The sequence below is a fragment of the Nuphar pumila genome, chromosome 4 (genome assembly GCF_984573655.1).
Source record: "Nuphar pumila chromosome 4, dmNupPumi1.hap1.1, whole genome shotgun sequence".
Taxonomy (NCBI): domain Eukaryota; kingdom Viridiplantae; phylum Streptophyta; class Magnoliopsida; order Nymphaeales; family Nymphaeaceae; genus Nuphar; species Nuphar pumila.
This window is the reverse complement of record NC_143252.1, coordinates 140,840,511-140,852,447: the sequence shown is the minus strand read 5'-3', so window position 1 is coordinate 140,852,447 and position 11,937 is coordinate 140,840,511. Positions and strand designations below refer to the sequence as shown.

Here is an 11,937-nt window from a genome sequence, read left to right as displayed (position 1 = left end):
TCGATGCCAGAGCAGTTTGGATTAAAATACCTGTGGTGTTACTGTAATGTGATCTAACCTAGGAGTTAGAAATATGGATGAATAGGAGTCAACTCAATACATGGGGGGTGGATGCTCATGTGGGTATGACATAATCAATCTAATTATATGCTAGACAAGCCTGTAGAGTTTATAGAAGGGAATATTTGGGAGGATGAGAAGGAATTAGAAGATGGTATGTGGACCTAAGTTTTATATTACAAAATATCATATCCAATGTTAGTCAATATGTGGCCTAGAGATCTCTCTTTTCATCTCCAACCTTGGTTACCTTTCCCCTCACTTTCCTTTCACAATGTTTTTAAGAAACGATGTCTACTGGGCAACCCAGAAATATTTAATCCAGGCATTTCCTTAGTTAAAAAGAACATAGGAAAACCCTTGTAGCTATCAAGGGTGGGGGGTGAAAAAAGAAGAAGCATAGAACCCAATGGGAATGAAAAGGACTCACCAGACCTTCCTCTTTTCCTTTTTCTTTTTCCTTTTCCTATTATTTAATTCTTATTTATGTGTCTTTTTTTAACCCGAGTTATACGGGAAAGCCACCCGTAGTCTGATGTTGTTGTTTAAGTTTTGACTACTACCACTCCCTTCTACCGCTAAAGGTGTGGTGGTCGAGTGTCATTGTCCTTTGATACATTCTGAGGAGGATAGCAGAATTGGCTTCTTTTCCATGTTTTTCTCACTTTGCGTAACAACCCAACCTTTCCTCTCTTTCTCTCTCATATTCTTATCTTTCTTCCTCTCTTCTCTCACACTCCGTGCCGACTAATGCAGCATGTCTGTACAGGGAAGGGAGCCTTTGTTTACATTCCCAATCTCTGGTTATTTTAAACCCCATCTTTGATCTCTTCCTCCTCTCTCTTCGATTCGTGAGCGCCCAAATTTCTTATTCTTTATAGGCAGCCTTCCTGCCCCCTCCTCTTCTTGTTTTCTACCCTAAACAACTCCCACCACCATCGTCACTATCTTCGTCACTTTCCTAAACAAAGAGTGTAGGGACAAAGCAAAAGAGAGAGAGAGGTTCTACAGTAGCAAAGGTTAAAGATCTGTGTTTTCCATAACTGCATCTTGTAGGAGAGGATGACCCATCAAGGGGTTTTCATGGAGACTTCTGTAGTGCCTGATTTATCGCTGCACATCAGCCCACCAGATAGGACTCCTGCGGCCACTCGTGGCGGTGCCGATCATGACAGTGGCCTTGTGCTTTGGCGCCGGACGCCTAAGTCGAACGTCGATGGCTCCGTCACCGGAAAGCCTGGCCACCAGGCCTACACGGAACTTTCCTTGGCAAACCCAGGCTGCAGCTTCCTAGTGAGGAGTGAGGATCAAGCTCGAAACAACGGGTTCAGGCAAAGTGGCCATTATCCTCAGTGCTATCAATACAGCAGCCTCCACCATGATCTGAATGGACTGAACAGGATGAACCACATAAACGAAGGGGTATCATTGTTGGATGTATCGGACGGCCTCCGGCCGATCAAAGGGATTCCGGTTTATCAGAACCGTCAGTTCCCGTTCTTCGCCGGCGACCATCCAGCAATTCATGGCAGATGCTTCAGCGACAAAGACCCTAAGACGGGTCTCTACCATTTTGCCTACCCAACATCCACTGCTGCTGCTGCTTCAACAACTTGTTCAGCTTCCGCTCCTCATCTAGGCAGCGGCCGCCTAGACCTGATGACAATTTTACAGTCTAGCCCCACTTCCTCTTCATCACCGGCCGGGGCCGAGGTGGCTGCGTATCGATTCGCGGCAGCTGCAAGGTTCAACGGCGCATTTGCTTCATCTGAATTACTGAAATCACATCAGCAGAACTTTGGTGGGTTATCTGATGCTTCTCATGGTGTGATGATGAGATCAAGATTCATTTCAAAGCTTCCCACAAAGAGGAGCATGAGAGCACCAAGAATGCGTTGGACAAGCACCCTTCATGCTCGATTCGTTCATGCTGTAGAACTCCTTGGTGGACATGAAAGTAGGCCAATACTTCCATTCTTTCCTCCTCTCATTTATCTATTATTATTATTATTATTATTATTGGTTTTTTGTTGGTTTCCAGCTTGCTTTAATCTATGTTTTTGTTTTGTAAATCAAGGGGCTACGCCAAAATCTGTTCTTGAGCTCATGGATGTCAAGGATCTGACTCTTGCTCATGTAAAGAGCCATCTACAGGTAAGCCAACAAAATACTTATTTTCACAAGTCAAAGAAACAAGAAATATAAGAGAAAAGATAAAAACTATATCTATAACTTTTCTTTGTTGGGCATGCTTCATTTTCCTTTCTCTAGCACAGTTATCGATGGATGGGATTGTGATGAATGAATCCATCAGTCTGGTTTTCTGAGACGAGACAGCTATGCTTCTTCCTCCCCCCCACCCACACACACATATATATATATATATATATATATATATATATATATAGAGAGAGAGAGAGAGAGAGAGAGGGTTTGGGGTATTATGATATAAGGATGATAAAAAGAATAAGCCATCATTTCACAATAATACCTTCATTACTAATCCTACCAAACATCAACACATAGCTAGTCAATGACAACCCGGCTTCCTCGCGGAACACAAAGGATCCTCCAATCGAGAAAAAAAAATGTGAACTATGTTTTTTTCCCAGTTCTTCCCTTTTCTTTGGTTCTTTCTCTCTTTATCACTTGCCCTCTAACCCCTCGCTCTCTTTTACCTCTTTCTCTTGCAGATGTATCGAACAGTTAAGACTACTGACAAGCCTGCAGCTTCCTCAGGTATTTCGCATTCCCATCCCCTCAGCTTTTCTGCAGCTTTAAACTCATTTCCATTTTACCCATCTCTCTCTCTCTCTCTAAAAACACGCTTAGCTAGTGTTTGTTAGTGAGATCTGTGCTGAAGCTGAACCAGCGTGGGTGCTTTCACTTTCAGGCCAGTCAGATGGATTCGACAGTGGGTCGGCCGGAGAAGACGAGCTCCTGCCGGGAAACGATGCAAATTTTCGACGGTTCGTTGATAAGCTCGGATCGGACGGCTCAACTCAGGACACCAGATTGCACTCCCAGCAAGAGATGGATTACTCACCTACATTGTGGACTAACTCTTCAAGGTAAGCAACGCCACACTGAAGCTAGATAAAAAGAAATCAAAATCGTCTTTCTTGGCTCTTTTCTTTCTTCCTAAACCAGAGCCGCACGTGCCACATTTTTCTTTTTTTTTTCTCATCACCACCACCTTTTTTTCTCTTTTCCTGAATCTGCTTTTTTGCATGGGGAAGTTTAGATTTAGAGAATCCCAACCACGTCCTCTTTGTCATGCTTTTAGCTTTTGCCTTTTGTTTAGTTAAGTATTTGCTTGGCTTTAAGAAGTGATTACTCTTTAGATTAAAAGCACACTTGGAAACCATAAACTAATCCCATCAGTGACTTTTTCTTTCAGTTGTTTGTTTGCTCCAATAGAAGATTAACAATATTCAATATAAAGAGAGAAGAAATTTTTATTTATTTATTTATTTCAAATTAATCCCATCAGTGACTTTGACATTAGTTCATTTGCCTCCAAACTGATTTATTTCTTCCTTTTCATATATATAGATTTTCACATTCCACTCGAGAAAAAGGAAGGTATACAGTATCCAAACTAGGGTTGTTTAGTTGCACCAAGAGCCCTGAATACTGGATAATGAGTCCTCTAGAACTAATTATTTATTTCTTTTTTTTTAATAACTTTGCAATTGTTGCATACATTTTGGTTTGCATGGACACTGGTGAAGACTTGCGCACACTTTAATGTCACAGTTTGGTCTTGTAGTTTTCTCTCTTCTGGGGTTTTTTGGAGCTATTCTTTAAGGAGTTGCCTGTGCAGGACTAGGCTAATTAGCCTTATACCTGCATGCAATATTAGTTAAACATTGATTGATAAAAGTATCTGCTAAACATTTTGCAAATGAGGATTACTTAATCCTAGAACACTAGAATGCCAGTTATTAACATGGAATTGTTTAAGGCGGACGTACAGAATATGCTGCAGTCCTTTTGGTCCATTTAAGAAGAGTTTTTTGACTTAGATGGTATGGCACAGATTAGCTAGATGAGTATTGTACAAAGAAAAACTGTTTTTTTTTTTACTTTTTAAAATTTTTTATTTGGCACTTATCTTTCTTTCTTGAATGCATTTTCTGAATAAAAAAAGGTACACATTAAGAGAACTGTTAGAAACACTATTCTTTCTCTGCCCATGTCCGTATATTGAAAATTTGTAGCTGGGACCACAATATAAAGTTCAAGTATGGTTAGTGAAAAGAGATGAATCTTGTGAATCTCTAGAATGGAGGTTGGGCAGTCGAGATTCTTAGGATAGTTTGAGAGCATGGGATAGGATTTGCAATGCTAATTTACCATACATTTTCATATGAAAGCTTACTCTGTTGCCGGTATTCTAGATTTTATATCCTTTTTCTTGACCTTTAGAATGAAACCAAAAAATAATAATAAATGTTTTACCGGAGTGTTTATGCCATGTGCACAGAAACTAGAAATCATGAGGTGAAGTTGTACAACTTGGCTTTGGAAGATTCTGTTCGTAACTGGAAGAGTTAGGATAGACACTCTAAAATTTACCATTAAAGTGCTTTTACGTGACATGTAGGTAATTAATCACATAATATTAGATCAACAAGGGAAGTTGCGGTGTGTCTGTGGAGCAGAGATCCAGAGAGCAGCTAAGTGCCATGGCTATTTGACAGACAATCACATGACAGCATTTCACGTGGGGTCTGTTCAATGTAGCTGTGGGCCCCATGCAATACTGTCATGTAATTGGTAGTGTCACATACCATGGCACTTAACCTCGCCTTTGATCTCAAATCGTGTCAATACTGTCATGTAATTGGCTCCTTTGATCTCAAATCGTCTCTCTCTCTCTCTCTCTCTATATATATATATATATATAGAGAGAGAGAGAGAGAGAGAGAGAGTAACTAGAATATTTGAACTGAAAATATGAGAACTAATGTGTGAACCATTGTTTTTATGGATTTTTTATTCTTTGATCTTGAATCTAACCGTATGAGTGTGATCTACCTGATTGGATTTATAAGAGCCCACTCTTGAATCATCCGATTTTGATGCATAAACTTGTTTTTTTTAAGGTTTTAAAATCAATGGCTCATAATCTTCATAAATATTCAAGCATTCAAAATTCACATTTTTTCATCGAAAATACGTGATAAAATGGTTGATTCCTAGAAAATTCTTCATGCCAACTACATCCACATGGTTGGATTTGCAAAAAAAGTGTTGAAAATAACCATATTTCTAGTTCACATATTTCAGTTCTTATATTCTAGTTACTCTCTCTCTATGTGATGCAAATATGCTAAATGGGGTTTTCAATTTTTTTTTTTAATTCTAACCATGCATATGTGATCTACCTACTTGATTTTATAGGGATCAACTCATAAAGCATTCAATTCTGATACATGGGTAAGTTTTTACAAGGTTCAAAAAATCAACGGCCCAAAAACTTTGTAAATTTTTTAAGTGTCAAATATTTGTTTTTATTGAAAACACATGATTAAGGTATGTTTTCTAATATTTCCCACATGCCGAACACATCTATAGAGTCAGAACAGCGAAAACAAGGTCCATTTAGCATGTTTGCATCTCTCTCTCTCTCTCTCTCTATATATATATATATATATATATATATAGAGAGAGAGAGAGAGAGAGAGAGAGAGAGAGACCATTTCTAACCACCGACCAACCACTGTGTGATCTGTTGCCTAAGCCAACATCAACTCACGTGGCCTTCAGCACAAACCAAACCACCGAAACATAACTAATCACCCCAAGAGCTCGAGCCCGTGCTTGTTTAAGCCAATGGGCTGTTGTCTTCTTAGATCCAGCCCGACACCACCCACCAAAGGCGCAAAATAGATCCTATGGTCAACCATCTTTCTGTGAAAAGGCCAATGCCCAAAGAGGATTGGAAAATCACTGTGGTTGTAACGCCCCACATGGCATAGGGTGCTGAAGAAAAGAAAAGACAAGAAGAAGTCTTATAACCGAATTAATAGGTATCAAAGAGAAAAGTAGCAATCAAAAATCAGTTTCAGCAACGGGAGTTTTTGTTTGTATTCAAAATGTTTTTTTTTGTTTTGGTTGCTTACTTCTTGGTGGTTTGTTTGGATGGCGTGAAATGATGCTCATTTTCGTCAAATTCCAGTTAACATTAATAACCTGGTGCATAAAATCTTGGTAGATGTTTATGCGATCTTGCGTATGCATCTTAATGATCTTTTGCTCCCTCCTGCTAATGCTACCTCTCTTTTGCCGCAATCTGGTCAAGCGGCTCCAACGTGAGCCCGTTTATCTGTCTGATCATGTTCTTTTCTGTAGTGCTTTCTTTATTTGTTTTGGCTTTTGCTCTTGTTCAGTTCATGGGTTCAACATTTTGTTGATCTTCATGAGTGGTAATGTTGAATTACTTTCGTCTCTCTCTCTCTCTCTGCACGTGCGTGCACACACACACACGCAAAGCACTTTTTAGTTAATTTTTACTATTGGGAAAAGAAAAACTAGCCTTTTGTTTACACCCTTTTGAGCTGATTTGGCTTCATATGTTTTTCAAGAACATCCACTGTAAATTTAGGTTTGGACTTCAAACTGACCATTTTGTTTTCATGATCAACATTTTCAGTGGAGGATCATGGTTACAAAACAATTCAAGGGATGCAGAAGAACCTAATAGTATGCCATCTCAAGAAGGATCTGGGCATGCACTTGAGGTAACCAAAATTTTACCTCCATTTTACCTTTATTTATCATATGGTTTTCATTTGCATAATTGGCCTGCTCACATTGTTAGTGTGATGCATGATTGTCAACCAGCGTATGTGTGTGTATTAGCATGCATGCATGTGTGTGTGTATTCTCATGCATCTGTGTGTGTGTGTGTTTATTTAAAGTCATGGTTAGTTGACACATTGCATTGGTTTATTTCAGGAAAGCAGGGACATGCAACTTAAAGACTCACCTGCACCACTTCTGAACCTTAAGAACCCAAGTTTGGAGTTTACCCTAGGAAGACCCGGTTGGCAATGCAACAGTGGTGATTGACTTAATTGGTAAATCATATCCCATTGATTTTGAGTATAGCTCACCATACACCAGCCATGTCAAACTTCAAAGCAAACATGGGAAGAGCAGGTAGACATATATATATACAAAAGATGACATAGGTTGTATCATGGGGATGTTATGATAAGTTCATTAATGTAACTACTGGGCATTTCCAATGTTTGGTTTGGGTATTTCCATGTGGAGTCTGGGTACAATATGGATACAAGCCATGGAATCACAACTGTGTAACAGTTGGAAAGTTAATAATGACTTAGGATTTGGGCGAGCATTTGGAAATCATGGAAGAAAGCAGAAAAGTGGAGCCAAAGCCCTCACGAAGTTATGCTTATCAGGTCTAGTTTCAAGTTGTACTCATTGTCGCTCGCCAAACAAATGAATGTTTTTTTCATCTTTTTTCTCTTTCTACTTTGGAAGCATTCATGAAGTTGGGCAATATATATATTCATGACTAATTTATGATCTTTGCACCCCCAAAAATTATAAGTTACAGTATGACTTCAAATTGCAGGATTATTTGTGACTTCCAAAATTGATCATCATGGAGTAAGATACACAATATGAGAGAGAGAGAGAGAGAGAGAGAGAGAGAGAGAGAGAGAGAGAGAGAGAGAGAGAGAGAGAGAGAGAGAGAGAGATTCAATCTATGCATGACACTCACCATTAATCACGTGCCTAATTCAGCAGATGATCAACAATGGTCTGATATGGAACCGAGTTGGGTTCCCCCTTTGTAAATTTGTAAAAATCTTTTATTTAAGCTTCGCTTAATAAACAGGTAGGGGTCTGCCTAACCCCAGCTTTCTATGTCCAAAAAAAAAAAAAAAACTGATCAAAAATCAAAAGCCAATGTTTCCTTGCAAGCCCTCAATATGATTGGTGCGACAACATGTCCAGCCATACTGGCAAACAAGGGTCTGCACCCTTGGCTAGGTGGGTCAGCTTAAGGTGTTCCAGTTGAAGGATGTCGCGAGTTTGATGCCTGGAGTGTGCATCTCTTGCGGCAAGGTCGAAGCCAGAAGAAAACTATACATTGCTTGCATCCACTGCTATATCTTTGTAAATCAGGTCTCTTTAGGCTCATAACTACTTCAATAAGTACTGCTATTACCACAAAACTGTTTATTAAACAAGAAGCTTTTTAGTTGATTCAAAGAGACGAATCCACAACATACATAGAGTTCAACATTAAGGTGTACAAGCAATGAATGCATCGCCCTCACACGTACGTTCAAATATCAATGAGGGAGGGAGGGAGGTCAAAACCTAGCCTGTGGACACCTGATTTATGCAAGGTTTTAGTGGGCCCACAGTGAAATTTTCCTGGAACATACTGAAAACAACCTAAAGAACATAACGGTAAGCTGACCCCAATAATAAATTATGTTCACAAGTTAGCTAGCCTAGGCTTGTGCGGCCGGGAAAAGTAGGAACCATATTACTTTAAGTTCTATTCTTGACCGCCCTTTTCTTATCTTGTGTGTCATAAATGAGCTAATAGGGCTCTATGCCTAACCCTAATTTTGACCAAGCAAAAAAGAAACTTTTAGAAGGTCCTATTTGGATTTACTGGAGACTTTTTAATGGCCTGTACAAAGATGAGGAAACAATGCATGACCCTCCTGTACTGGTTAGAGTTTCATTTAAAACATGGAGTTAGGGGTGTAACTGGATCGGGTATATCCAACCTGAACCCATGTTCATAACCGATCAGATCCAATCTGACCCGATCTTGATAAAGCCACGGGTTCGATTCGATCTGAAAGCTAGATTTTTTTTAAGAAATCGGGCGGTTTTTGTGTAAGAAAAATATAAACTGGGACACAAAGTGCCCTTTGTGTCGAATTTGGGCAGGACGCTAGAGTAGGGCTGTCAAAGGGTTGGGTTTGTATCAGATAACCAACCCGACAAAATTAGTTTTTATGTATTTTTAATAAAAAAAGTTTCGGAAATTATACAAGTCCAGGTTTGGGATTCCACTTTTGTGACCCGGCAAAACCTGAACTCGGAACCCCTCAACTTGTTATTGGGTCGGGTATACCCATATGGGTCGGGTACCTGACCCATTGTCAGCCCTACGCTAGAGGCAGAGATCGCCCCCCTCGGATTCTTGTGTTCTGGAAGAATGCATCACGGATACACTTGTCCTGAACGAGTGCATTCATGATGCAAAATGCCTCCCTAAGGGGGCGTTTGGCGTGGGGACGTGCGTGAACAGGGACACCATGTCCTGTCTCGTGCTGGTCAGGAGTGTACGCGGACAAGCTGTCCACGCACACCTTTTTTTTTTTTGCGAGTCTCCAACAGTGCCCAGAGTCCAGTGAAAAGGTTCCAAAACCTTTATCTTGGATCCGATCCATTTGCAGCCCTAAGTACAAACTACAAGTAGAAAGCCTTTTTTCAGAATTTTTTAAAAAACGGATCTAAAGTTTTGGCTATAATAAAAAACACTTAGATTATTGATATTGCTAAAAGCACGCTTAAAATTGTGTTTCGTTAATAAAAAAACAGCCTTCCATCGATTTAACTCGGGTTATCATCAACCCAAGTTGAGTCAATAGGATTTCAAAAATTTTTGGAAAAGAATTTAAAAAACACACCCAACTTTTGTTAATAATAGCACACATTTAAGGATAACTTCGACGGTAGTTAGCTCTAGGTTTTTCTGTAACTATAAAAAAGTTTAGTTGTATTTTTAACAATATTCAAAACTTAGGTGTGTGTGTGTTTTGGTAGACCAAGGGAAACCTCTAGTCAATAGTTACTACCTTCACCTTAGCAGGCTTGGGTTGGTAAAAAAAAAAAACCTTTTAATTTCACCCTGCCCACTGAAAAGTACACTTAGCTTTAACCTTGCGGCGGACGCTTTAGGGTTTGGAACTTGTGACATCCCATCAATTTGGTACCTTTCACAAGTCATAGAGTAGAGCCCTTGTGAGCTAATAGAAACCCATCTTATGATCTTGACATTGTACTGATTACACCAACAACATGTTCTGTTCCCTCAAAAAAAAAAAAAAGATTGCACCAACATCATGATGAAATGACTGTATATCTAATCTTAACAGGTTAACAGCTTAGCCATCATATACACAAATAAAGGACAAAAGGGTATAATATATGTAAGATATATCATAAATTATGCACCATGCCAATGAATGAAAGAGCCAGTGACAGCATGGATTATGAAAAATCTGTCAGCTGTGTTAGTTTTTATTTTTTTCATGGGTGTCATTTGCTTCATGAATGGGGTCCTCAGCATCATACTCTTGTATAAATAATATAGTTGGCACCATGCTTTGCAAGCTAAAACCTAATATCCAATGCACCCTTTCCTACCTTAAGCATGCTAGACTATCTATTGGGTCCCCCTTTCTTAGAACTTCCATTCACCTGTATTTTCCTTATCATGACTCTTTTCTGTATAGTTTTTGACAACTGTGTCAAACAATAGTTATTTAACTAGTCATCACAATTGTGGGACAAAAAACAGCCCACGTCCCTACATCACTAATTCCAATGAGAGTCCCCACCTCCATTCCCATGCCCTTGTCCTTTCCATCGTTTCTGCCGTAGCCCAATTCGGGCCCTGTGGGTTCCGTCAGTCTCTGCAAGGTAAATACATAAATCACTTTTACACTTGGATTTTTCAGAATTAGGGCTAGAGCCTAGGTCATATTTAACTTGATGGCTCTATTAGATTGGTTCTGGTTCGGTGGACCCTCAAATTATTTCAAAGTTCATGCAGATGTACTTGGTAGGTGTTACTGGGACTAAAAGTAGACCTACGGCTGCATATTAAATCTCTAACTTTGACAAAGAAGTGACCTTTGATGAGGAATTCTCCCAGTCAAAGCTCTGGTGATTGATTTGCACCATTCAGTATCCCTGTATAGATAAAATATCAGGTTTTCACTGCCCTTTCTAAGCAAAACAGTCAATTATCAAAGGTCCTATTTAACCCAATCACTTTTTCCCCAAAAAAATGAGTACCGTTGCACCTCTTCCCACTTGCATCAATTAAGGAACTTGTGGCCATAACTCACGAACAAATCACAGGGTAGTGGGGAGAAGTGAAAAAGAAAAAGAAAAGAGTACAAGAAGCTGCCAATTTTCATAAGGGTGACATTTTACTTAAAAACTCCTATATTTCAATTTGTTTCGAGTTTATTTGATAATGTGCAGTCGCATCTAGGACCGGGAAACAAGCTGTGAGCTGCTCGTAACTCAGCTCATAAAAAACTCGTCCAAACTTGTAAAATAGGATCAACAATCTAAATATAAACACTAGGTATTGGTGGGAGCGACCTTACTCCACTTGAATGGTAGCAGACCTCTTGTCTTCTGTGATAGAGCAACCAAACCGTGCTGCAGGGATGGGATGGTGGAATGGAAGTGAAGTGCAGGCCAGACCCGTGCTTGTTGGAACTGCAAGATATGGCCTGGTCACCAGAACCTCCACCATTTTTTGTTAAACCTATTTTTTCCAACTCAAAAGCAATGTATTTTTTCTATTAACAAGGCAATTCAAACTCTACTTGTTTACTCGGGCTTACTATAAGCTCAAATTCAGCTTGGCTTGCCACAAGAATGGGTCTAGCTTGAACACTTCAAGCCCGTCTCGTTCAGAACATTAAACAGCCCTAATCACATCCATGACCAGTCCAGAAGTCTTTCACTTGTTGATTATCGTTAAGAAGATCAAGAGTGGCGTTGAACGACACAAAATTTAAAGTGGGAATAATGAATGCCTCAAGGCTCATGAAAGCTCTGCTC

General features: G+C 39.6%; 1 protein-coding gene across 1 annotated transcript; it reads left to right on the top strand.

The window, feature by feature from the left end:
* The first annotated feature begins 672 nt into the window (after nucleotides 1–672).
* LOC149841348 (transcription repressor KAN1-like) lies at nucleotides 673–7,558 on the top strand. Its single transcript, XM_090004765.1, has 6 exons — nucleotides 673–2,017; nucleotides 2,138–2,214; nucleotides 2,754–2,799; nucleotides 2,954–3,131; nucleotides 6,722–6,809; nucleotides 7,027–7,558. Exons 1-6 carry the CDS (start codon nucleotides 1,123–1,125, stop codon nucleotides 7,138–7,140), a joined length of 1,398 nt encoding a protein of 465 aa, XP_089860891.1. The 5' UTR covers nucleotides 673–1,122; the 3' UTR covers nucleotides 7,141–7,558.
* The last annotated feature ends 4,379 nt before the right edge of the window (nucleotides 7,559–11,937 follow it).

Bases quoted from the DNA above. Each gene is read 5' to 3' on its own strand.
- LOC149841348 (XM_090004765.1), top strand. From the start codon at position 1,123: ATGACCCATCAAGGGGTTTTCATGGAGACTTCTGTAGTGCCTGATTTA. The intron at 2,018-2,137 runs GTAGGCCAATAC...TTGTAAATCAAG, and splicing joins ACTCCTTGGTGGACATGAAA to GGGCTACGCCAAAATCTGTT. The intron at 6,810-7,026 runs GTAACCAAAATT...GGTTTATTTCAG, and splicing joins GATCTGGGCATGCACTTGAG to GAAAGCAGGGACATGCAACT.